This window comes from Canis aureus, chromosome 11 (genome assembly GCF_053574225.1).
Source record: "Canis aureus isolate CA01 chromosome 11, VMU_Caureus_v.1.0, whole genome shotgun sequence".
In the NCBI taxonomy this organism is placed as follows: domain Eukaryota; kingdom Metazoa; phylum Chordata; class Mammalia; order Carnivora; family Canidae; genus Canis; species Canis aureus.
Genome location: NC_135621.1, coordinates 2262277 through 2288137, shown reverse-complemented (window position 1 = coordinate 2288137; position 25861 = coordinate 2262277). Strand labels below are relative to the sequence as shown.

The following is a 25861-nucleotide window of genomic DNA, read 5'->3' as shown; positions in this document are numbered from 1 at the left end:
CGGCTGCCGCAGTCGCCTAGCGGGTGTTGGGGGCGCCGGGCGGCCTGGCGGCGGGAGGGGGGTGGCGAGGAGAGGGACTGCGAGGCCCCTTCAGACCTGCGGGACTCGAGATCGGAGAGCCGCCGTGGGAGACCTGGGGCTCCGGCACCAGCGAGTGTTTTGCGCTCGTGGGGAGCGCGCCCAGCGTTCGCCGCATGGCGGGGGCTCGGGGCCGTGGTCCCTGGGGGCCGCCCGGGATCCGATGCCTTCTTGGCTCCCTGCTGGCCGCGCTGCTCGCCCCGGGGGCTGTCGCCTTCAATCTGGACGTGACGGGCGCCCTGAGCAAGGAGGGCGAGCCGGGGAGCCTCTTCGGCTTCTCGGTGGCTCTGCACCGGCAGCTGCAGCCCCGACCCCAGAGCTGGTGAGTCACAGCACCCGCCCAGGGTCCCCGTGCCGAGCCACACATCCCTCCCCTTCCCATCTCTCCGTTTTTCAACCCCACGTCGACTCAGGCTGTCCGTAGATAACCCGCACTTCAACCTTGCCTCCTCGGTCGCGGGTCCGGAGGCGCGCCCTCAGGGCCTGAGATCAGGGGCTTGCTTTGGGGGTGAGTTGGAGAGCGAGGTTCCTTTCTTGACGGGGAACTCTCTCCTTTTGCCTTTCCCCCAAACTTGCATCCGTGCTCCAGCCCCGGGGGTCTGTGACTTCCCCTCCTTCAGAGGACTGGATACTGTCAGGAAGGGGGACTGGACTTCTTGTCTCCGCTTCGGGCAGGAGGAGAGGGAAAGGAGAAAGACGTTGAAGACACCATGGGAGGGATGGAGGGCGGACCCCAGAAATAACCTCCATCAGAACATCGCCATGGCATAGAGTGAAGACAGGAGGACACTGGAGGCCAGGAGAGCCCTGCCATTTAGTTCTGTGACTCAAGAGCATGGGAAGGTTGGAAGAGGACCTGGGAGACTATGGCAACCTGTAGTAGATGATTTGATGATAAAGTGGCAGGAAACAGAGCCCCCAAAAGTTGTAGCAGCAGCAGCAGCAGCAGGAGTGAGAGCGAGATCCAGGACAGATGCTGGGCCAGGTTGTTCCCCTTCCTCCTCCTCAGGAAATTGCCAGGTCTAGGAATCTCAGCAGTGGGGGAAAGCAGGGAGGAGCGAGGGGCAGAGAACCATCCTAGTTATTTTCTGATCAGTTCAGACGCATGGGAGATGGGCACATGTGTGTGGGGCCTGTGTCTGTCATGTTTCCTGTGCTATTGGTTCCTGCTACACGTATGATTTTATGAAGAGAGACAAGGGGAAGAAAGCTTCCCACCCCCTCCTGCCAGGGGGCTTTGCTTTCCTAGGCTAGGGCCTAAGCCACACTAAGTGTCCATTACTGGGATCAATGCCGTCCACTGGGATTGTCTCCTCCCCGGCACTATTGGCCTGAGGGCAGAGGCTAGGGACAGGAGCTCATTTCTCTTCCCTCCCGTTCCGTTCCGGGAGGAGAGGCTGGGTCTCAATTTTTCTTCTTCCATTACCCCTGTCATCAGGGAGCATGGTCAGTGGTTCCCCCAAACTTTGGGAGAGATAAAAAGCAACTGACTTCATTTCTTCTTCAGTCTTCTATCTGCTTCCTACCCCATCTCTGCCTCCCTCCCTCCCTTCTTCCCCCATCTGCCAGAGTTCCAGGACTGGAGGCCTTTTTAGGACATGCTGAATTCTCTGAGCTATTTCCAGGCAAATTCTAGGTTATTTTTAATAGCTTGGTCTCTTGTTATTTCCCCCTCCTCTCTGAAGGTGGCCCCCGAATAGGTCTCCCAAAGCCAAGCTGGGGGCTTTCCCAGAGGAGCCTGACTGCCTAAGCCTGCTTTTGCTCCAGCAAGGGGTGCTGTGCTGCCTGGTGGCATGTGAGACACCAGGTTCCTTGCTCAGTCCCTAGCTTTTGAGTTGCAGGTCACCTTCACCAGCATCCACCCATTGAAAAGCCTCACCCATTTTGATGTCTTTCAGTCTTGCTCTTGGATGAGACTTTGATGTCAAACCTTCTTTGCTCTGTGGTTTCAGCCTCATTTGTATCTTCCAACTGTAAAACGGCGTTAAACAGTAGGACTCCCAGATAGAGTGGTTGTGGAGTTTAAGAATTCTTAGTATATATAAAACCATTAGAATAGCGTAAGGCCCAGAGGGAGTGCTCTGGAAGTGTTAGCACTGTTATTCCCGTATCATGTCGTGCTCCAAAGAGCTAGAGAATAGCTATAGCACCTTGCTGCAAGCCTGGATCCAAAGGCTTGGCTAGATCCCCCTGGCTGAGTCAGCTTTCAGGCCAAGCACCCTCCCCAGAGGGCCACCCAGATTGAGAGTCAGGGAGGGCAGGCCTCGGTCAGAGCCTTCGAGCGCATGCAGAATTGAGAGGTGCAGTGGTAGTGGGCTACTCCTTTGCTTCCACTTAGCTAGGCTCTCAGGGAATCCCTCTGCCCCCAGCTGCTGACACGCTCTAGCTTTTGTCTGCAGTGGCTACAGCTGTGGCTCGTGTTCTGTCCAGAGGCCTGGGTGGCTGGGGTTTGTGAGACGAAGCCAGAAAAGTGTGTGGCTGGGGCAGAGGTGGAGGGACTAGAGAGGCTGTTCCAGGGAGGGCAGGCTGGTCTGTTCCCCACTGAGAGTGAGGCTGGGCATGTGTATGCGCCGGCTCCTTTCCTCCCTGTGGAACCCTTCCCTCCACTCTCCTCCCTACTCTAGACCTCTAGGGGAGATGTGAACACTGAGCGCTGATTGTAGCTTTTCCTGGTGCTTAGCTATGAGCTGACCAGGCGAGGCAGTGGGTGTGCCTGTGAGCCCACATAATGTGCATGTTCTACAGATGAGTCCACATGCATCCAACGGGGCAAGCACAAAGATGAACAAGGGAGCCTCAGTCCTCCAAGAGATGGCCATCTCTGAGTTTGGAGGTGTGTGTTGGGGGTACTGCGGACTTGTCTCAAGATTGGCCATGCCACCAGGTTTCCTTTTCTGTGTGGGATACCCTCCCGTCCCCTTCCTACTGGTTTTGTTTTTTGTTTTGGAGTGGTCTCGGTATTCTGGAGATGGCTCATCATTTGGTTGCATATGGTGGAAGATGCATGGGTTTTGAAATTGGGCAGATGTGGATTTGAATTCCAGCATCCTTCTTAACGTGTCTCAGTGAGTCTCCTCATCTGAAAGACACGGGAAGAATCCTCACATAGGATTGTTGGGAAGCTTAAATGAGAGAATGCATGTAGGTTGCCTAGCTTGATGCCTGGAGCATAGGCAGAGGGTGACAAACGTTAGGTCCTCATATCCCTGGCATCTAGCCTAGGGACTGACCCACAGTGGGTGCCGAATAAATGTTACTTCCTTGTCTCACCAGTGCCTGACACAGGGCTTGGCAGGTGATAGGGTCTCAATACACAGGCTGGTAATGAGTGCCAACCGACCATGCCCGCTTCCTTGCCACTCCCCGCCCCCTCCTCTCCCTGGACACTGGCTCTGACGCGGGATGACAGCTGCTAAGAGACCAGAGCTGTGGGAAGGGAGAGTGGCTCTGTGCCCTCCCCTCCCCCTCAGAACTGGCAGAGTACCCCATAGATGCCTGTCTGCAATATTGTCTGACACAACTTTGGGCCTTGTCCCCCAGCAAGGGAGACGGAGGAAAGACTGGGACAGAGGCCTTGAGGTTTGCCCTGCGTCTACTTCTGAGTCCCTCCTTCTGTGGAGAGAGATCCTTGTAGTCAGCTGGGTGCCAGTCACCTCACCTTACCCCTTCGTTCGCTCCCAGCCTGGGGCTCAGCCCCAGGGGACCCAGGCAACCTCCATTCCCAGCATAGTCCTCCCCTGGGGAAGAAGCCTTGGCTGTGATCATGGAAAATTGTCCTGCCAAGAAAGTTGTAGCTGGGAAAGTGTCTGAGGGGGAGGTAAGGGAGAGGATAGGGTTGGGGGCAGGGAGGGTGGGAGGAATGGGGAAAATCATGGATGTGGGGAGGACAAGGAACAATGGGGAAGGGGATTCAGGGTATGGGCAGAAAAATGGGGGTAGGACTGGAGACAGATGAGAAACTTGCCCCTACCTCCATGCCAGCTGGAGTGACTGAGACAATCCTGGGTTGGCAGTGTTGCTGGGGGGATGGGGTCTCCGTTGGGTCCCTGACGAAGGGGGAACAGGCCCGGATCTAGCCTCTTCCTTGGCTTCTGAAGCTGGTGCCTGGACCACCTCGTGGTGCCAGCCTGGGACGCTGTTACTTTTGCTCTCAGCATTCTTGGCATTTCTGGGTGGGTTCCAACTGGACTGGGCTTGGGGAGGAGGGCAGAGCTTAGGGATGGGCCAGGACGTGGGTAGGGAAGGCCTGGTCAGGAACAGGTGCTGGGAACAGGCGGTTCTTTCAAACTAGCTGTGCTGGCCAGGCCACTTGGTTTGGCATGTGTGCACACACGTGTGTGTGTGTGTGTGTGTGTGTGTGTCTACAGTGCGTGTGGGCCCTCATCCAGGGCATATGTGTGTCTGTGCTTATGTAATGTGATGATTGCATGGTATTAATTTGCCCTTGCCAGGACTCAGGGAAATGGACTTCCAGCGCTCCTCCTTAGTTCTTCAACACTCACTTGGTTGGGAGGGGCTGGGCCTGAGCAGTGCTGGGGAGGCACAGCACTCCGGCTGCTAACCCCTGCCCCTGCTCCGCTGTGCAGGCTGCTGGTGGGTGCTCCGCAGGCCCTGGCTCTGCCCGGGCAGCAGGCGAATCGCACCGGAGGCCTCTTTGCTTGCCCCCTGAGCCTGGAAGAGACTGACTGCTACAGAGTGGACATCGACCGTGGAGGTGTAGACCCTGCAGGGTTGGGGGCGTGTGGCACAGGAAGGGGAAGGAGAGGACTTGGCCTCCTCTTCCCTCTCCTCATTCCCACTGTCCTGCCTCTAGCTGATGTGCAGAAGGAGAGTAAGGAGAACCAGTGGTTGGGAGTCAGCGTTCGGAGTCAGGGACCTGGGGGGAAGATTGTCGTGAGTACCACTTCTTGGGACTGTGTGCAAGGTGTGTGTGTGTGTATATGGCACAAACCATATGTCCCTGTGCTCAGGTGTGCTTGAGTGTGGTACGATGGCCTGATTCCCAGGACCAAAGTTACAAGACACAGTATGTGTCCCTACAAATTTAAAACCATCTAACCGTCCATCTGTCCATTTGTCAAACTCTTTTTTTTTAATTTTAAAGATTTTTAAAAAAGATTTTATTTATTTATTCATGAGAGACACACACAGAGAGAGAGGCAGAGACACAGGCAGAGGGAGAAGCAGGCTCCATGCAGGGAGCCCAATGTGGGACTCGATCCCAGGACCCTGGGATCACACCCTGAGCCGAAGGCAGATGCTCAACCGCTGACCCCCCAGGCGCCCCCATTTGTTAAACTCTTACTGAGAACCTTTTAAGCATCAGGCTTGTGCTAGTTACTGAGACACGAAGTGTAAAGCCTGGTCCAGGGCTCAAAAAGCCGACCGCATCGTTATGGAGACTCATTCTCTGTTTCTCTGTATCATCACTGATATGCACAAACACACTACTGTGAGTCGCGGTGCGCAGAATGTGGCCAATGTTATGTGAGCAGTCCAGTCCCCAGTGCGTGAACGTCCAAGGGAGGCGTGGAGAGAGGGTGGAGGTGTCAGGCAGCCTTCGGAGAATGAGCAATGCTCCCAGCGCACAGCGAGGGGAGTTCTTTGAGGGCAAAGTGGGGGCACTTACAAAGGCCCAGAGGCAGGACAGCTTGGCCCGGTGGGGACAGAGGTCCGGCGGGTCTGGGGGCTGTGTGCCAGCTTAGTCCTGCCTCGAGTGCCTGCCAGGGCAGAGCGGGAACAAGGCCGCTTCCTGCGGGGACGAGGGAGTGAGTGTAGGGCCAGGGCGTGTGCATTGCCTGACGCTGGGCGGGGTGGTACCCAAGTGACCCATGTCGCTGCGCTGTGCATGCTCGGAAGTGGTGCTCCGCAGACGTCTGCAGGTGCGCCCACCCGCGTTGCCTCCTCCTGCAGACCTGCGCGCACCGGTACGAGGCGCGGCAGCGAGTAGACCAGATCCTGGAGACCAGGGATGTGATCGGCCGCTGCTTCGTGCTGAGCCAAGACCTGGCCGTCCGCGATGAACTGGATGGCGGGGAGTGGAAGTTCTGTGAGGGGCGCCCCCAGGGCCACGAACAGTTTGGGTTCTGCCAGCAGGGCACAGCTGCCGCCTTCTCCCCCGACAGCCACTACCTCCTCTTTGGGGCCCCGGGAACCTATAACTGGAAGGGTGAGTCACTCCTTGGGGAGGGGAGAAGGGACCCAAAATGTCCTCTGACCTCAGAGCTGGGACTGGGGGCAGCGCGTGGCCAGGCACGCCCACACGTTCCCCCTGCGGCCCCGGGCACCGCCTCGTGTCCCAGGCCAGCCGAGCCAGCGCACACGCAAATGGGGTGTCTTCTGTCCTTCGAATGGCCGAGCGCTCCTCACCCTGCTGGCATGAGCCCACATGCACGGCTGGGCCCGCTCCGACACCCCAGCCCCCACCTCATCACTCCCATTCCTGTCTCCGCACACCCTGGCTGAGCTGCCACTCGGTGAGTGCGGTGGCAAGTCCGGGGGACCCGCAGGCTTGGGCCGGGGAAGGGGTGGGCATGGGGCTGCGGAGGACAGGACGGGCTTCCCTGTGTGCCTGTCCGGCTGGCGCATGGCCCCAGAGGAGCCCCCCACCCCACCCCCCCCGCCCTGGGCACTAACAGGTCTGTCCTTGCAGGCACTGCCAGGGTGGAGCTCTGTGCGCCGGGCTCGGTGGACCTGGCGCACCTGGACGACGGGCCCTACGAGGCGGGGGGAGAAAAGGAGCAGGACCCCCGCCTCATCCCGGTCCCTGCCAACAGCTACTTTGGTAGGGACCCCTCCCTGGCCCAGAGCTGCTCTAACCCTCTACTCTCTCTTGTCCTCCCTCTCCACACTCCCATCCTTCTGTCTCTGGCTCTGGCTCTGTCTCTGGCTCCTCTCCGGTCTCTCTCTGTCTTTCCGTCTCTGATTCTTATCTTGCTGGTCTCTTTGTCTCTCTCCTATGCTTTCTCCACCTCCTCTTCTTCCTCCTTCTTGCCTTTATGTCTGTCTCTACCTCCCCACTCTGTGGCCCCTCCTCTGGATGTCCCGTCCTTGGTGTCTTCCCCCACCCGCCCCCCGCAGGGTTGCTCTTTGTGACCAACATTGATAGCTCAGACCCTGACCAGCTGGTGTATAAAACTTTGGATCCCGCTGACCGGCTCCCAGGACCAGCCGGAGACTTGGCCTTGAATAGCTACTTAGGTTTGTAAGCTCCCACCATGTCCCCCTGGGCCCTGGGGGCTTGGCCTGGCCTCCCCTCCTCTCCTGCCCTGCCCTGCCCTCACCAATGCACACTCAGGGAAATACATATTGGGCCCAAATTTCCAAGAAGAAATGGGCCCAGTGAGCAGGCCTGAGAAGATGTCCCAAGGGGGATGACCTAGGGGGCTGTGAATGGGGGTCTCCCTGGAGGAAGAACTATGTGGGCTGAGCCTGGATTGGGAGAGAAAGGGGCTAGAGCTCTAGTGAGAGTTTCTCAGAGGGCTGGATGATTAGCTCATGCCAGAGAGAGGTCTAGCCTTGTTGGTAAGTACCTCTCATTGTCTCCTCTCCCCTTTGCAGAGGGGGAGGAAACCAGACCTGGGTGATGTTTGGGTGAATCAAGGTCTTTCCCACTTCCCCATCTCTCCCCCCTGTCCACGTGAAGACTTCCTCTCCCTGCCAGCATGGTGGGAGTGGGAGCAAAGTAGGTGCATTAGATGGGGCTGGGGCCTCGTGGGTGTGCAGAGGGGAGAGCAGCTCCCTGGGAGTCTCGCACGTGGTGCCCTGCTCAGCTGTTTCCCAGGCAGCTGGCCTTCCTGGCCATTGCCTTGCTCTTTCTTCCCCAGGCCCCGAGGCTGACGCATGGCACTTCTTGTGCCAAACTGTAGTCTGGGCTGTGGGAGGGCAGCTGGGTCTCCGGAGGGGGAGGCAGAGCAGTCCAGTTGTGGTGGTGCTAGCTTGGCGGGCACCTATACCTTTTGGCTCCAGACCCCTGAGGAGGGGGCCCACTGGGGGGAGCCTGGTCACACCTTGGCTCCTGAGGCTTTTGGGGAGTGCTCACTGGTAAGTCCCTCCACCCAGGTTTCTCCATTGACTCGGGGAAGGGTCTGGTGCGTGCAGAGGAGCTGAGCTTTGTGGCAGGGGCCCCTCGTGCCAACCACAAGGGAGCTGTGGTCATTCTGCGCAAAGACAGCGCCAGCCGCCTGGTGCCCGAAGTCATGCTGTCTGGGGAGCGCCTGACATCTGGCTTTGGCTACTCACTGGCTGTGGCCGATCTCAACAACGATGGGTGAGAGTGGGCACAGGAGAGTGCAGCCTGGGGGGTGCTGGGCCTCTGGCATCTTTCTGGCTCCCATGGCTGGGGAGGAAGCCACACTGACCAGTTTCCCTCTCTCCATAGCTGGACAGACCTGGTAGTGGGTGCCCCCTACTTCTTTGAGCGCCAAGAAGAGCTGGGGGGTGCTGTCTATGTGTACCTGAACCAGGGAGGTCACTGGGCTGGGGTGTCCCCTCTCCGGCTGTGTGGTTCCCCTGACTCCATGTTCGGGATCAGCCTGGCTGTCTTGGGAGACCTCAACCAAGACGGCTTTGCAGGTGTGACTGGGAACTGGAAAGCCTTGGGGGTGGGGAGTGGGGGAGGGGACAGGGGAAGGGCAGAGGCAGGGCAGGGGTGGGGGGGTGGCAGGGGGAATGCCTCAGAGCTTAAGGGGGAAAGCTCTAGGAGAGAAGCAACCTGGGCTCCCATCTGAGCTTTACCATTTACCAGCTTTGTGACCTTGTACAGGTAAACTTTTGGAGCTGGTTAAGATCTGCAGAGAGCAGCCAAGAGGCTTAAAAATGATGTGTGTAAGGTGCTGGCAGGGAGAGGAAGGTGCCCGGGACTTAGTAGCCTCTTAATAAAATAGAGAACATATTACATGGAAGTGAATGGCTGAGGGAAAGTTGGGGTCTGCATGACCCCCCTCCCCAGCCCTACCCCAGTCTGATTAGCTTTTTCCTGTGCCCACAGATATTGCTGTGGGGGCTCCCTTTGATGGGCATGGGAAAGTCTTTATCTACCATGGGAGCAGCCTAGGGGTTGTCGTCAAACCTTCCCAGGTGAGGGGGGGTCTTGGGATGAGGTGTGGAGGGAATGGGTGTGGGCAGTCTGGGGGGCACAACAGCGGAGGGCAGGGGGTGGAGCTGGTGGTGATGCTGTGGGGAAGCTGATGGGATGGTCCTGCAGGTGCTGGAGGGTGAGGCTGTGGGCGTAAAGAGCTTTGGCTATTCCCTGTCGGGTGGCCTGGATGTGGATGGGAACCATTACCCGGACCTGCTGGTTGGCTCCCTGGCCGACACTGCTGTGCTCTTCAGGTGGGCCCCTTCCCCTCCTCTCCTCTCCTCTGCCTCCCTGAGGTCAGCTCCTCCCTTTCCCTGCCTGAGAGTCTCTTGTTTCTTGTGCTCCACTCGCCATTCCCAGGGCCAGACCCATCCTTCAAGTCTCCCATGAGGTCTTCATCGCTCCCCGAACCATTGACCTGGAGCAGCCCAACTGCGCTGCTGGCCACTTGGTCTGGTGAGGCAGGATCCAAGGGGAGGCAGGGAGATTTCAGGGTCCGCTTTCCCCCATCCTCCCTTTCTCTGCCCAGTGTGGGGCTGGGGGGCTGGGCTGGGGCAGGAGTGAGGCGTTGGCCCGTCAGCCTTGCCTGCCTCAGGAGCCACCCTTGCCCCCCCCCTCCCCAGTGTGGACCTGAGGGTCTGTTTCAGCTACATCGCAACACCCAGCAGCTACAGCCCTATTGTGGGTGAGTGAGGTCCCCTCCAATTTTCCACCCTGTTGGGTTTCAGGGTGGGTCACTCTGAGGTGGACAGAGGGCATCTTGGAGACAGGGTCAGATTAGTGCAGTTCCCCAGCTCACTGGCTCCTCTCTTCTCCCCACATGCCACAGCCCTGGATTATGTGTTAGATGGGGACACAGACAGGAGGCTCCGGGGCCAGGTCCCCCGTGTGACCTTCCTGAGCCGTGGCCCAGACGACCCCAAGCACCAGTCTTCAGGCACTGTGTGGCTGAAGCACCAGCATGACCGAGTCTGTGGAGACACCATGTTCCAGCTACAGGTGGACACTGGCCCCTTGGCGGGGGTGGGGAGTGGGGGAGGTCATTGTCATCGCATGACTTCTTTTCTTTGGTTCCTTTTAGCTGCTTCCCTAACATGCTCACACTTCATTCTTTGATTTAAACTTTTGGGGAAGCCTCCCTGATGGGCTGATCTCCTCCTCACCTGTTGCCTTCTTGTGTCTTCTGCCTTCTGTGTCCAGAGTACAAGTTCTGTCCTCCATGGAGGTGGAGATGGCAGGTTCCCTTGTCACATCTGGTCCTCAATGTCCTAGATCCTGGTCTCTTCCCTTTTCCATGCCAGTTGCTCTCCCTCTCCCTCATTCTGGTCTCTACCTCTCTCTTTCATCTCCTCGAGCTTCTTGGCAGCTTTCAGAACCTGTCCTAGGTCTGGCTGGGGCCTGAGGATTGTTCTAGTATCTGTGTCCATCTTTCCTCTTCCCAGGAGAATGTCAAAGACAAGCTTCGGGCCATTGTGGTGACTCTGTCCTACAATCTTCAGACCCCGCGGCTCCGGCGACAGGCTCCTGGCCAGGGGCTGCCCCCAGTGGCCCCCATCCTCAATGCTCACCAGTCCAGCACACAACGGACAGAGGTGAGCTCAGGAGAGGGAGCTAAGGAGTAATGTCACCATCCTTCACAGTGACAAGCATTCAGAGCTTCTGAAACTCCTTCACACGCTACCCCAGTAATTCCTCATGTTGCTAGGTGCTGTGACAAGTAGACCCCAAAATGGAAAATGGCCCAACTGATTACGTGTTCCTAGTTAGAAGGGACACCGGGCCTCGGTTCCACCCCTTCATTCAGGGCTGATGGGGATCAGCCATCTTCAGACGCGACTCCAGGTCCTTAGGTCACTTCTGTCCCTATCAGCTGGAGGGGGGAGCGCGAAGCTCCTTGTAGGGCTCTCCTGGGCAGTCCGGGGGTGATGCCCTTCACTTCTCTTCACATTCTAAGCCCGGGATCCGTTCTGGATTCCCCAGCAAGGGACGCTGGGGAAGTGTGGTCAGGGCTGGCCTGCGGGCCTCCACCTCAGTGTCTTCACACTTGTACCGAGGTGGGGGGGCCGTGGCTCAGGGTGGCCGGTGGGCGGCTCAGTACCACGCTGGGGCAAGCAGCAGATCTGAGGGCTGAGCGCCGTCCCACCTCGTCCGCCTGACCCGGGAATGAGCCTCTCCTCGCATCTCCCCCCAGATCCACTTCCTGAAGCAAGGCTGTGGCGAGGACAAGGTCTGCCAGAGCAATCTGCAGCTGGTCCGGGCCCGCTTCTGCGCCCGGGTCAGCGACTCGGAGTTCCAGCCTCTGCCCATGTGAGGGGGAGCCGGGGTGGGGTACAGGGGGAAGGCAAGAGTTCAAGGAAGAAAAGGAAGCCCCCTCAGGAGGGCGGAGGGTCAGTGATGGGGCCCAGAGGCCCTCCTGGCAAGGAAGAGCCTTGACGAGACACAGAATAGGGTGCAGCTGATGCGCAGCGCACTCCCTAGTCTTCCTAACCCAGCGATGTAGGGCTTGTTATTAGCTGCTTTGTGGATGGAAAATGGGGGCCTAGAGTGATTGACTTAGCTGCCTCAGGTGAGCAAGTAAGGGAGCTCGGACCGGAACAGCGGTCTCTTGGGCTGGGAAGACCTGAGGCCTGGACTGGGGTGGAGGGAACTGTGGGGCAGCCAGCAGGAGGAGAGACTCGGGGAGTGGAGGCAGGAGAGGGAAGTGTTCAGATCAAGACTGAGTGGGATCTGACCTCCAGGGATGCGGACGGGACAACAGCCCTGTTTGCCCTGAGTGGGCAGCCCGTCATTGGCCTGGAGCTCACGGTCACCAACCTGCCTTCGGATCCAGCCCAGCCCCAGGCTGATGGGGATGATGCTCACGAAGCCCAGCTTCTGGTCACCCTCCCTGCCTCTCTGCACTACTCAGGAGTCCGAGCCCTGGACCCTGCGGTGAGGACCTGTGGCGGGGGTTGGGGTGCTCAGAGGCTCCAGTAACCCCGGCTGACCTCTCCTTCTCTCCCCGCCGCAGGAGAAGCCGCTCTGCGTGTCCAACGAGAATGCCTCCCATGTGGAGTGCGAGCTGGGGAACCCCATGAAGAGAGGTGCCCAGGTTGGCACATCAGCACTTATCCCTGTCCGAGTGCATCTCTAAGCCCTGACCCCTTCTCCAGCCCCTAGCCTTCCCTGACTCACATTGCTCCCCACTCCTGGCCTAGGTCACTTTTTACCTCATCCTTAGCACCTCAGGGATCACTATTGAGACCACAGAGCTGGAAGTGGAGCTGCTGTTGGCTACGTAAGCCTGGTGGGCCAGGGGGTGGTGAGGGAAGGGGCAGCTGGGCCGGTGCCACTTGGATGGGGCTCTGCTGCCTTCATCGGAGCCCTTGGGGCGGTGCCTGTGCCCCACTACCCATGCCTGCTCCTGCCCGCATGCCAGGATCAGTGAGCAGGACCTGCATCTCATCTCTGTCCGAGCGCGTGTCTTCATTGAGCTGCCACTGTCCATTGCAGGGTAAGCTCTGTTTGCATGGGCAGACCGGTCAGAGGGGTGGGTGTTGCTCCTTCTGACTGTCCGATTGGCCAGGCCCTGGGCCTCCTCAGCCCCCATTTTGACCTGTCCATGCTAGGGTGGCCGTTCCCCAGCAGCTTTTCTTCTCTGGTGTGGTGCGCGGTGAGAGCGCCATGAAGTCTGAGCGGGATATAGGCAGCAAGGTCAAGTATGAGGTCACGGTGAGTGTCCTGTAAGGCCCCTCCCTCCTTGACACAGAGAGAGGCTGAGACATGTCCCAAGAGCTGTGGTTCTCCTGGCCTATGGCGGTTTGATGGTCCAGTGGGTTCAAGGCCTCCTCTCACTCCTGGACCTTGATTGCGGCCAGTTGTGTGTTTGGGGCCTCACTTGACCGCTTCCTGGTCATCCCTGTATAGACATCTCACCTGTCCGACTGGATAGGCCATGAGGGCACAGGGAAGCTTTTCTGTGAGGGGCCTTAGCTGGGGGATGGGGGCAGTGGGGGCGGGCTTATATCTCTCCTTAGAACTCTGCCCTTGGTTAGCTGGGGCCTCTGCAGTCTCGCAGGGACATGTCCAGACCTTCCTGGTTTTGGGGTGGGCAGGAGAATGATGCCTGGTGAGGCCTTAGGATCCCAAGTCCTTGTTGCGATTCTGCTTCCTGATGCCTTTCCCTCAGCCCTTGTCCCTTCTGTCTCTGCAGATTTCGGGTCTGCTCCGAAACTGAGCGCCATCCCTTCACACTCCCTTGTGCCCACAGGTCTCCAACCAAGGCCAGTCACTTAACACCCTGGGCTCTGCCTTCCTCAACATCATGTGGCCCCATGAGATTGCCAACGGGAAGTGGCTGCTGTACCCCATGCGAGTGGAGCTGGAGGGCGGGCAGGGGCCCAGGCGGAAGGGCCTCTGTTCCCCAAGGCCCAACATCCTCCATCTGGTGAGGCTTAGGCAGAGTGGTTAGGGCCGTTGAGGCAGGGTGACAGGGGTTAGATTTTGGGAAGATGTCGTGGGGAGCCAGGGGGAAGGATGTGGGGAGGAGATGCCCTCTCGGGGTGGCTGTGTTTGGAGGGACGCTCACTGCTCCCACTGCCTGCGTCCAGGATGTGGACAGCAGGGATAGGAGGCGGCGGGAACTGGAGCAGCCCAAGCAGGAGGAGCATCCTGAGCATCTGGAGCCCAGCACATCCTGGTGGCCAGTGTCCTCTGCTGAGAAGAAGAAAAACATCACCCTGGTGAGGGCAGGGCAAACATGGTACAGTCAGAATGTGGGGCGGGGGTGTTGGTGACGTGACGGGGGGCGCTGACGCACATGAGCTTTCGGGGGCTGGGTGTCCAGGGGGCTGGCCTGTTGAAAGGTGTGGTGGATGGGCAGCCCTGTGGCTCAGCGGTTTAGCGCCGCCTTCAGCCCAGGGCATGATCCTGGAGACCCGGGATCCAGTCCCACATTGGGCTCCCTGGATGGAGCCTGATTCTCCCTCTGTCTGTGTCTCTGCCTGTCTCTGTCTCTTGTGAATAAATAAATAAAATCTTAAAAAAAATAAGTGGATGTGTTGAGCTGAATGGAGTTAGGTCAGACCTGGACAGAGCAGGGCTTAAGTACCCTGTCCCCCAGCTGTCCCAGGAGATGCTGGGGGACAGGGTACAACAGCCGCCTCTTCCTTCAGTGGGTTTGGGCTTAGTACAGGAGTGTGGCTTTGCCCAACATGGACCTGGATTCAAGTATCTCTTCTTCCACTTCTCAGCTTTGCTAGCTGTGCAACCTGAGCCGGGTCACAGGGCCTCTTTTTTTTTTTTTTTTTTTTAAATCTTATTTTTAAGTAACCTCCACACCCAGTGTGGTGCTTGAACTTACAACCCCAAGATCAAGAGTCTCATGCTCCACTGACTGAGCCAGCCAGGTGCCTCTTTCTCTCTTTTTATTTTGTTTTTATTTTATTTTTTATTTTTTTATTATTATTATTTTAATTTTTTATTTACTTATGATAGTCACACACACACACACACACACACACACACACACACAGGCAGAGACACAGGCTGAGGGAGAAGCAGGCTCCATGCACTGGGAACCCGATGTGGGATCCGATCCCGGATCTCCAGGATCGCGCCCTGGGCCAAAGGCAGGTGCTAAACCACTGCACCACCCAGGGATCCCCTATTTTTATTTTTTTTAAAGTTTTATTTATTTATTCATGAGAGACCCAGAGAGAGGGCCGAAGGAGAGCAGGCCGAAGGAGAGCAGGCTCCATGCAGGGAGCCTGACATGGGATTCGATCCTGGGTCTCCAGGATCACGCCCTGGGCCGAAGGCGGTGCCAGACCGCTGTGCCACCCTGGCTGCCCTCTCTCTCTCTTTTTAAAGTAATTTCCTTTCGCCTGGCAGCCATTGTAGAATGAGGGGTAGAGCGGCAGGTACTTTTTAGAGACCAGATTCCCAAATTCACCATCGCCACTTTGCCACCTCCCTGATTCCCGGAAACCTAGGCTACAATAAGAGATACCCTGTAGTGACATAAAATTCAATAAACAGTTTGTCAAAAAAAATATTTTTCTTTGGCCAGCATGGGGCTCGAACTCATGACCCTGAAGTCAAGAGTTACATGCTCTATGGACTGAGCCAGTCAGGCACCCTACACCTGGCCTCTTTGAACTTTAATTTGGAAAATGGGGATGATAATAATATGCATCTTGCAGGACAGCTGTGAAGCTTTAATAAGTACCTTGCAGACAGGAGGTGCTCAGTAAATGGGGCCGTTATTATATAACGTAAGCATTAATTGGGGAAGTTACTGTGTTGCTGCTGTCAAATGGGAGACCTCCTCCCTGCTCCTCATGTGTTTCAAAGCCAGATAGACCAAATTTGGGGTAGGCTGCTCTTTTGGACCATGGGGTTAGTTTGGGGAGACTTTCTGGAGGAGGCGAGTTTGAGGTTGGATAAGGAAAATGGGAGAGATATGAATGAGGAACAAGGGCAAGAGGGGATCTAAGGTGCGGGAGCTCATGGAGGGATGGAGTGAAGTCTGCAGGCAGACTCTGTGTCTCTATGTGAGGGTGCTGGGCCCTGCGGAGGCTCAGTGGGCTGGGGCCAGCTGGCTCAGAGCCCTGCCTGTCCTGGCCCCTAGGACTGTGCCCGGGGCACTGCCAACTGTGTGGTGTTCAGCTGCCCTCTATATAGCTTTGACCGCGCCGCTGTGCTGCATGTGTGGGGCCGCCTCTGGAACAGCACCTTCTTGGAGGTAAGAGCACTGTGGTGGTGCTGGCTGGCATCTTCTTCCCCAGCAGGCCCTCTGGGGCTCACTGCCCTTCCAGCCTTCTCCCTGGCCGGATGCAGCCTGCTCTTAACCCGAGACAGGCAGAAATGCCCTCTGCATTGGACGCCATTCCTTTTACAATTTCCGGAGCTGGGGCGGGGGGCATGGGGCATGTGGGAGAAGGCTGGCCTCCTCTGCTCCCTTAGGAATACTCAGCTGTGAAGTCCCTGGAAGTGACTGTCCGAGCCAATATCACCGTGAAGTCATCTATCAAGAACTTGGTGCTTAGAGATGCCTCCACAGTGGTGAGCTGCAGGCCTGGGGAAGTTGGGGTGGGGAAGCTCTTCCTTCTCTTTGCTCCAGCCCTTGTTCCCCTAACCCTTCATTCCCCAGATCCCAGTGATGGTTTACCTGGACCCCATGGCTGTGGTGGCAGAAGGAGTCCCCTGGTGGGTCATTCTCCTGGCTGTGCTGGCGGGACTACTGGTGCTGGCGCTGCTGGTGCTGCTCATGTGGAAGGTGAGGGTTGGGGAGGTGGGGCTGCCAGGGGCTGGGCCTCCCTGTTGGGCAGGTGGCCTTTCATGCTATGGTTCTCTTTCCCACCCTCTCTCTCATTTATTCAGCCCACTTGCATTGAACACTTGTATGTCCCAGGGACTCTGTCGGGCTCTGAATGTTTCAGAGAGAAGTCAGATACAGGTCTTGTCCTCAGGGACTTGGTAGTCTAGTGGGGGACATGAGCCTTGTGTAAGGACAAGGCAGTAGGCACGAAGGCAAGATCGTGCAGTGAGGGTTCAGAGGTGAGAAGCCATGACAGCAGGTGGCCAGCCCAGAAGAAGGTGGAGTCATGGGATCTGGATGTGGGAGACGAGGTGGGTGGGACCATGGGAGGCAGAGTCATGGAAGCAGGGAAGTGGGGTCTGATTTAGCGAGAGCATGGCAGGGAAGGCTGGGAAGGAAACTGTGACAGAGAAGACACAACAGCGTGGAGACCAACCTCTAGGACTGGACTCAGAACCTCCACGTCCCAGGCTCTACATGGGCCCATCTTCGTACACAAGAGTGTAGACAATCCCGTTTGGGTCTGGGGTTCCATGTAAAAGCACACGCGTGCACAGGTCAGTACAGGGACTCCCATCCACCACCAGTCATCACACCCTGAACCAAATGCCACATCTGGGCTACGGGGAACCATCCGGGCTTTGGGCCCTCGTGGAAAACTGCCCCTGGTCTTCCCTGGACCAGTTGCAGACCAAGCTCACTGTTTGGCGAATGTGAGTCATCAGTGGACCAGGCCTCATGATGAACGTCCTAACTGTTGGGAGCCTGGCCAGTCTTTGGGGAGATTCATACCTTCGTGAAACTGGCTCCAGAATCCCTGCTCCTGGTTTCATGGAAGGGGGACAGAGTAGAGATGAGGGCCTCTATGCTTCCTGAGTCTTCCCATCCTCCACCTCTTTTGCTCCCCCCCCCCTTGACATCCCAGTGTGGCTTCTTCCATCGGAGCAGTCAGAGTTCATCTTTTCCCACCAACTATCACCGGGCCCATCTGGCTGTGCAGCCCTCGGCCGTGGAAGCTGGGGGCCCAGGGACTGTGGGGTAATTGTGTGTGTGCATGTGTGTGCGTATGCATATGTTTGTGTGTGTGTGTGTGAGTGTGAGTGTGAGCACAGCCCCCAGCATTCAGGGGACCAAGAAATGAGATTGCACAAGGGTGATGTGAGTTCTAGGAAAAGGGGCGGAAGGTAATTCTAAGGGTGAGATCCTAAGGGTGAGTATACCCAACCTGAGGCATATCGGGAGGGGTGGCTGGGCTCATGTAATATGAGCATGTGGGAGTGCGGCAGGGTGCCGTGCATGGCTTTTCTGTGGGCACGAGTGTGCAGAGAAAAACGTGCAAGGACATGCTGTGCAGTCTGAGCATGTGAGTCTCGGGGGAGCCTGAGTGTGAGTGTGCAAGGGGCACGTTTCCACCTTGGTGCCTAAGAGCCCGCATGTTCACGATGCAGGGAGCAGCTAGGCCACCATATTCATGGACAGGAGGGCACCGCCCCGGGGAGGATGCTGTTTGAGGACACAGGGTGTGTGTCTGAAGCTTGAGAGGAGTCATTCCGAGTATGCAGGGGTCTAGGGAGACCTCAGATCTCCTTTACGTCTTGGGGCATGCTACTGGGTCTCATAAAAACTTGGGCGGGGACAGCAGTCCTGCTGTTCCGTTTTCAACCCCCTTTCAGGAGCCAAGGGAGATGTCCTTGGTCCTGCACCTTTGGCCCCTCCTGGTCTCTCTCACTGTGAGTGAGGACCTGGGGGCCCAGCATTCACTGTGGCACCTGTGGGGGACGCGCACCGCCCTGGGTGCGGTCCGACCTGGCGTCCAGGTCTGCGGCAGTTGGTGCTCTCTGTCCCACTGATGGTGGAGGCAAGGCGCTGAGCTGTGCTGGGCGTCTGCTCCAGGGGCCTCAGGCCTGCAGGGTCCTCATGCCTGACCTGGGGTCCTTACAGATGGGATTCTTCAAGCGGGCACGGTACCCCGAGGCCACTGTACCCCAGTACCACGCGGTGAAGATCCCGCGGGAAGACCGGCAGCAGTTCAAGGAGGAGAAGACAGGCACCATTCTGAGGAACAACTGGGGCAGCCCCCGCCGGGAGGGCCCCGATGCACACCCCATCCTGGCTGCAGATGGGCACCCTGAGCCAGGCTCCGATGGGCATCCCATGTCAAGCACCGCCTAGCTCGCTGTGTCCCCTCCACCCTTTCCTCGGACATGGCTCCTTGGGATGAAGATGGTAGAGTGGGTTGCTGGTGTCCCATCAGGATGAGGCATAGGTGTCTCCCTGCACCCTTACAAGGAGCGCCCCCCAACACTTCCCCTTAGAACACTGAGATGAGGGCAGTATATCAGGAAAGGGCTGTGGGACAGGGGAAGGGCAGCGATGTCCTGACGCAAAAGTGGGAGCAGGGACCTCGATTCCTCCCTCTCCATTTACCCCGTTTAACTGGGCCCCAAGGACTTGTCCCCCTGAAAGTGCCTTAAGCCCAGAAGGGTGGGGAGGAGGTTGTGTTGCTGACTCAGGGGCTCTTTCCTCCCTGTTTCCTGTCTCTTCTGACCTTAGTTTGGTGCATCAATCTAGTGGATTTTGTCTATTTATTAAAAAATATTTCAGGATAAAACCTCTGGCTTCTTTGTTGAGTCCTGCTCCTCCTCGTCCAGGGTCCCCAGGAGACGGCTGCTTCTCTGCACCCCCAGGGCTCAGGGCAGAGGTGGTAGCGGGAGGGAGGGCTGGGGGCCAGCAGGGGTGCACGTATGATGACTTTTGTGATGAGCTCCTGGAGGCACATGGATGTGGTCTCAGGCAAAGACGAGGGGGAGCTTTACTAGGGGAACAAGGGAAAGCGACAGGGAACTGCTCTAGCAGTGGGTGGGCAAAAAGTGGGAGACCCAGCCTAGGAATTCGCAGTCAGGGATAGGACAGGATGTCACTTTCCTTCCTGCAGCCAGATAGGAAATAGAGCTTTTCCACCTTGGAAGGAAGGATTGAAGTGAGACCTGTGGCAGAGATAGGAGAAGGGAGAAGAGGGGGTGATGGGGAGCGTGGCTTCTCTGCCTGGATCCCTCTCAGTAGAAGACAGACTCCGCCGGTAGGCGGGATTGCTCGGCCCGGCCGAGGCTGGACTTGGGCAAGAGTTATTTCACAGCCTTCCCCATGATGTGGGGCCCAACAGGCAACCACTTGAAGGGAGGGGGTTGTTGTTCCATCTGGAGGTGGGAGAACTGGGCACTCTCGAGATCCTTCCAAGTCTCCCTGGTGAGGCAGCAGCCATCCCCGATGTGTTTCCAGGTGGGCTCTACAACTTGCTGCCACAGGAAGGCCCAGCTTCCACGTGGCTCAGCCACATGCTCCCAGAAAAGGAACAGTCCTCCCTGGCAGAGAAGAGAGAGTTAGTGTCACTTCTGGGCTCCATTCCGAAACCTTCCTCTCACCTCACCTGCAGCCCCCTGGTCGCGCCTGGTCAAACCTCTTGGGGAAGCAGGGGTTGCTGGTCTGCGGGTTTATGGAGCAAATCATTGTGCTCTGGACTTTTCCTGTGGCTCCTGGCTCTTACCCTCCCCCTCAGAAGCTGCCAGTGGGGATGGTGGCCAGAGGGCAGACAGACGGACACGGAGAGACAGGAGCAGAGGTCTTGCTGTATACGGAGGCGCCATCTTCTGACTCAGACGCGTTCAATCCAACCTTATGCTTTGGCCAACGTCCCAGGGAAATCTTGCACCTGACTCCTGATGGACTCAGCCCTTCTCTCCTTGCTGAACCCTCTCTAGAAGATCTCCTGCACCCTGGTGCTCTGAATCTACCGACTACAAGCCGGTGACATCCAAATCTCTATGTGCAGGCAACATCTTTTTCTGACTTCTGGATCTGGGCCTCCAACTGCCTCTATGGCTTTTCTGCCGGCCTGTCTCGGTGGCATCTCAGACCTAACCAGGTCCCAGGCAGGTTTCTCTCATTTCAGCAAATGACACTTCCCTCTACCCTCCCACTTGCCCTCCACCAGTCACTCATGCCAGAAACCTGGAAACCATCCTAAACTCCTTTCACACCCAGTTCGAAATCTTATGGATTCTATTTCCTCAAACATCTCCATCTAGAACGCTCTTACTTTCCCTGCTCCTCCACATTCTGTTTAATGTCTCAGGTCTCAATGTAAACATCACCTCCTTAGGTGTCCCCCCACCCCCATCAGGTGGCTCTCCTGTGTGCTTCCACGGCACCCTGGCACCCTGTCTGCCCCAGGGAGGCGCTGCTCGCTGCTCGCATTCGCCCCTTACCAGCAGAGGGGGGTGGAAAGTGCTAGGACACCGCATCCCCTACCCTGGAGTGGCCAGCTCGGTGGTCGCCTGCCCCTCGCCCATTCCCGCTCCGTCCTGCTCACCGGCCTCAGCACTCTCTTGACCTCCTGCAGGACCCTCCTCGGACTCTGCACAGAGCACAGCACCAGGGTGCTGACCACCACATCCATGGAGCTGTCAGCCACTTGTCTCATGTCCTCTCCGGAAGCCACCACAAACTGTTCATATTGGAGATGCCTGTTCTCAGCCATGCTCTTTGTCAAGAACTTCTCGAAGTGGGGATTTGGGTCCAGGCAGGTGATCCTGCAGCCCGCTGGGTAGAACTGGAAGTTGGCCCCGGTGCCACAGCCCAGCTCCAGCAAGGCCACCTTCCCGGAGGCTCCCGTAAGCCTGTTTATCTGGCCAAAGAGCTCCTGTTTCTTACGCTCCATCTTGCGGTTGCCCTTGGCCGTCAGCACAGCCATTAGGTAGGGGAAGTAGGCTTTGCACAGGGGCTGCCAGCAGCCCAGTAGAGCCATCAGGTGCAGGGGCAGCGTCAGGAGCAGCAGCAGCAGCTGCAGCAGGCGGACCAGGGCATCCATGACCCACTGACTCGAGGCACTGGTTTTTTTTCTTCCTCCGGTGCTGCAGACAGGAGTCTCTTACCCCTGTGACGGGACTTTGTTCCCTGTGTTCTACTTGTCAATTTTCTCTTTGCCAGGGTGGGGAGGGTGTATGGAATCCGGCCAGAGGGCACAGGTCCTACAGCCCTGTAGTTTTATGTGGGGTAGAGGAACAGGTGGTGCCGATGTCCTGAGTTCTGGGGCACTGGCAGTTGAAGGTGGCAGTTGAAGGTTTAGAGGGGAGAGGGGAGGGCAGAAGGGGGGACATGTCTCAGATCACAGCTTCGCGGGGGCCAAATGGCGGATGGAGCTGACTCATGGGCATGTGCTGCCCTCATTCTGTCCCCAGGATCTGTTCAGGTTATGCAAGCTGGAAAATCTGGTTGGGTTCCCCTGGCACATCCCCAGGGCTCTGTAAACTGTAACATGCCTTTGCCCCAGATAGGAGCCAAACTCAGGATATTCAGGGTAAGGCCTGATTGGCCAGAACAGGAGGGAGGTTGCAGGTCAAAAGAAAGCCATTTTCTCAACTGACTGGTGTTTGTTATCACATTCAAGACCGCAGTGCCCCAGCAATAGAAGAAAAAAAGGGAGAAAGAGGCAGAGTGGAGAAGAACCAGGTAGCCCAGTTCCCACAGCTAGCTCTGCCATTATAACTTGCTGTGTGCTTCTGTGGGCATCTTTTTTCCTTCCTGGTCTCCAGTTTCTCAACTGTAAAATGGGGAGATGCAGAGGTTGGATGGGCCTCCCATAGTTTCTAAGGTCTCCTCCTGCTTCCACATTTGTGTGATCTAAGGACAGTTGGGGAGCACCTGAAGCAGGCGGTGCTGGCTGTCCTCACAGCCCGGCCCAGTACTCCCAAGGCTTCGGCACCAGGCTGCCACGGAGGCAGGGGAGTCTCGGAGCCCAGACTGTGGGCTCACAGTTGTCTTAGCAGAAAGTCCTCAAATAATTAAGCAGTGGCTTCTCTTTTGGCTGAAGCCTCCCTCAGAACCTTGGGGGAAGCTCCCCATAGGCAGTTCCGAAGGCTGCACACCAATTGCGTAGTGGCCAAGGGAATTTGTTTTTTTTTATTTATGTTATTTATTTTTTATTATTTATTTATTTTTAAAAAATACATTTATTTTTTATTGGTGTTCAACTTGTCAACATACAGAATAACACCCAGTGCTCATCCCATCAAGTGCCCCCCTCAGTGCCTGTCACCTAGTCACCCCCACCCCCCGCCCTCCTCCCCTTCCACCACCCCTAGTTCGCTTCCCAGAGTTAGGAGTCTCTCCTGTTCTGTCTCCCTCTCTTATTTTTTCTCCTTTCTCCTTTATTCCTTTTCATTATTTTTTATATTCCCCAAATGAATGAGACCATATAATGTTTGTCCTTCTCCGATTGATTTACTTCACTCAGCATCATACCCTCCAGTTCTATCCACGTAGAAGCGAATGGTGGGTATTTGTCGTTTCTAATGGCTGAGGAATATTCCATTGTATACATAAACCACAGCGTCTTTATCCATCATCTGTCGATGGGCATCGAGGCTCCTTCCACAGTTTGGCTATTGTGGACATTGCTGCTAGAAACATCGGGGTGCAGGTGTCCCGGCGTTTCATTGCATCTGTATCTTTGGGGTAAATCCCCAATAGTGCAATTGCTGGGTCGTAGGGCAGGTCTATTTTTAACTCTGAGGAACCTCCACACAATTTTCCAGAGTGGCTGCACCAGTTCCCATTCCCACCAACAGTGCAGGAGGGTTCCCATTTCTTTCTTTTATTTTTTTAATTTTTATTTATTTATGATAGTCAGAGAGAGAGAGAGAGAGAGAGAGAGAGAGAGGCAGAGACACAGGCAGAGGGAGAAGCAGGCTCCATGCAGGCCGCCTGACGTAGGACTTGATCCGGGGTCTCTAGGATCACGACCTGAGCTGAAGGTAGACGCTGGACTGCTGAGCCACCAGGTGGCCCCACATTCCCCTTTCTTTACACAAATGGCAGTACATTGTAAACACTCTTGAATACCTTGCTTTATTGGGTTTAGTAGATACTGCCCAAGAGTCTTCCAAAGTGGCTATTTCAATTTACACTTCTATTAGTAACATTTGCTGTTATGCATCTTTTATCATCTATCATCTATCTATCTATCTATCTATCTATCTATCTATCTATCATCTATCTATCTATGTATCTATCTATCTTCATCATCATCGTCATCTTCTATCAGCTATCTATCCATCTATCATCTATCTACCTACCTACCTATCATCGCTCTTAATTCACTCATTCATTATTATTATTAATGACTCACAGATTTCCTATCTTATTCAGTGGCTTGTAACCTAATACCCTTTTTACGTACAGTTTTATTGAGTCATAATCATGTATGAGAAGGCATACAGGGCAGCCCCTGTTGCGCAGCGGTTTAGCGTCACCTGCAGCCCGGGGTGTGATCCTGGAGACCCGGGATCGAATCCCGCATTGGACTCCCAGCATGGGGCCTGCTTCTTTCTCTGCCTGTGTCTCCGCGCCTCTCTCTCTCTCTCTCTATGAATAAATAAATAAAATCTTAAAAGAAGAAGGCATGCATAGTTACAGTGCATGACTAAATGGGTTTTAACATATGAATATATCTGTGAAACCATCACCGTACTCAACATAGTGGACATGTCTACCAACCATGACAGTTTCTTCACCTCTCTTTGCAATCCATCCTTCCCTCTTCCCTCCCCATCCTCAGGTGAGCATTGATCTGCCCTCTCACCATAAGTTAGTTTGCATTTTCTAGAGTTTTTCCTTTTTGTGTTTTACTGTTGTAAGACACACATAACATAAAACTTACCATCTTAGCCATTTTAAGTGTACCATTCAGTGGTATTAAAAATATTCACACCGCTGTGCAACCATCGTTATCATCCATCTCCATAACTCTTTTTATCTTATAAAACTGAAACTCTATGTCTGTTAAACAATGACTCCCCCTTCTCCCCTGCCCCCAGTCCCTGGAAACCATCGTTATACTTTCTGTCTTTATGATTTTGACCACTCTAAGTACCTCCTATAAATGGAATCATACAGTATTTGTCTTTCTGTGACTGACTTATTTCATTTAATGTCCTCGAGGTTATCCAGTTGTAGCATATTGAATAATTTCTTCCTTTTTAAGGCTAATATTTTGTATATATATAATATATAATATATATAAAAGATGCATAACAGCAATAATATATATTATTATTATTACATTATTATATATATATAATATTATATATATATACCATACCACATTTTGCTTATCCATTCACCTATCACAGGTGCTTGCGTTGGCTACTGTGAATAGTAGTGTTATAAATGCGGGTCTAGGGGGCATCTGGGTGGTGCAGTGGCTAAATGTCAGACTCTTGGTTTCGGCTCAGGTCCTAATATCAGATCCTGATCTCAGGCTCGTGGGACAGAGTCCCTCCTCCAAGTTTGCTTCAAATTTTCTCTGACCCTCCTGCTCATGCTTACTCTCTCTCTCTCTTTCAAGTAGATAAATCAATCTTTTTTTTTAAAGGTATTATTTATTTATTTATGATAGGCACACAGTGAGAGAGAGAGAGAGGCAGAGACACAGGCAGAGGGAGAAGCAGGCTCCATGCACCGGGAGCCCGACGTGGGATTCAATCCCGGGTCTCCAGGATCGGCCCTGGGCCAAAGGCAGGCGCTAAACCGCTGCGCCACCCAGGGATCCCAGATAAATTAATCTTAAAAAAAAAAAAACTACCACCCCTTACCTCCCGCCAAAATGTGGGTGTACAAATATCTCTTTGAGACCCAGCTTTCAATATTTTTGGCTATATTTCCATAAGTGGAGTTATCAGATTATACGGTAATTCTATGTTAGAGTTTTTGAGGAACTGCCATACTGTTTTCCACAGCACCCACTAAGAATGTTGTGGGCTTTGGAGTCAAGGCAAAAATCTTTGTGTTAGATAAATAATGCAGTTACATTTAAGATAATTTTACTTCTTCCTTTCCAATTCAAATGACTTTTATTTCTTATTCTTGCCTAGAATTTCCGGTAATGTGTTGAATAGACATGGCGAAAGCAGGCATCTTTCTCTTATTTATCTCAGAGAAAGAGTTTTTAGTCTATCACCATTGAGTATGATTTTCACTCTTGGTATTTATGATTATGTGAAATATATCTTAGAGAGAGAGAACTGACATAGCTTTTTGTCCAAAAGTATGTTATGTTTTCCTAATTGTTCACATCTTCTTTTGTCCCATCAGTAGTATTTCAAAGATGTGTTCATGTAAATATCGAACATTTCTTAAGCTTGTTTCTAGCTATATTACTTTTTTTGGACTAATATAAAAGGAAGTCTCTTCATTTATATCTTCTAATTGGCTTCCATTTGTATATATATCTCATCACTTTTGATTTCTGTATGTTAGTTTTGTATCTAGTCATCTTATTAAATGCTCTTATTGTTTATAACTTTTATTTTTATTTGATTCTTTTAAAAAATATTTATTTATTTATT

The 25861-nt window shown here is 54.9% G+C and overlaps 2 protein-coding genes across 6 annotated transcripts; one reads left to right on the top strand and one right to left on the bottom strand.

Moving 5' to 3' along the window:
* On the top strand, positions 1–19068 carry ITGA7 (integrin subunit alpha 7). Of its 5 annotated transcripts, none has more exons than XM_077913250.1 (27): positions 1–400; positions 4665–4792; positions 4892–4971; positions 5992–6247; positions 6731–6862; positions 7159–7278; positions 8140–8347; positions 8459–8652; positions 9068–9156; positions 9284–9411; positions 9518–9613; positions 9781–9842; positions 9987–10156; positions 10600–10749; positions 11349–11464; positions 11896–12088; positions 12168–12248; positions 12355–12434; positions 12576–12650; positions 12766–12868; positions 13407–13583; positions 13747–13878; positions 15768–15881; positions 16103–16201; positions 16290–16415; positions 17383–17495; positions 18399–18597. In XM_077913250.1, exons 1-27 carry the CDS (start codon positions 195–197, stop codon positions 18457–18459), a joined length of 3489 nt encoding a protein of 1162 aa, XP_077769376.1. In that variant the 5' UTR covers positions 1–194; the 3' UTR covers positions 18460–18597. The 5 variants fall into 5 exon arrangements, with proteins under 5 accessions (XP_077769376.1, XP_077769375.1, XP_077769374.1 ...); XM_077913249.1 differs by lacking the exon at positions 18399–18597 and adding an exon at positions 17906–18274; XM_077913248.1 differs by lacking the exon at positions 17383–17495 and having other exon boundaries at positions 2–400; positions 18399–19068.
* Positions 19029–21596, bottom strand: TMT1B (thiol methyltransferase 1B). The gene is made up of 2 exons (XM_077913254.1): positions 20827–21596; positions 19029–19819 (listed from the first exon to the last, which is right to left on the bottom strand). The coding sequence occupies exons 1-2, from the start codon at positions 21322–21324 to the stop codon at positions 19583–19585; spliced, it is 735 nt and encodes a 244-aa protein (XP_077769380.1). The 5' UTR covers positions 21325–21596; the 3' UTR covers positions 19029–19582.
* Positions 21597–25861: the final 4265 nt, after the last annotated feature.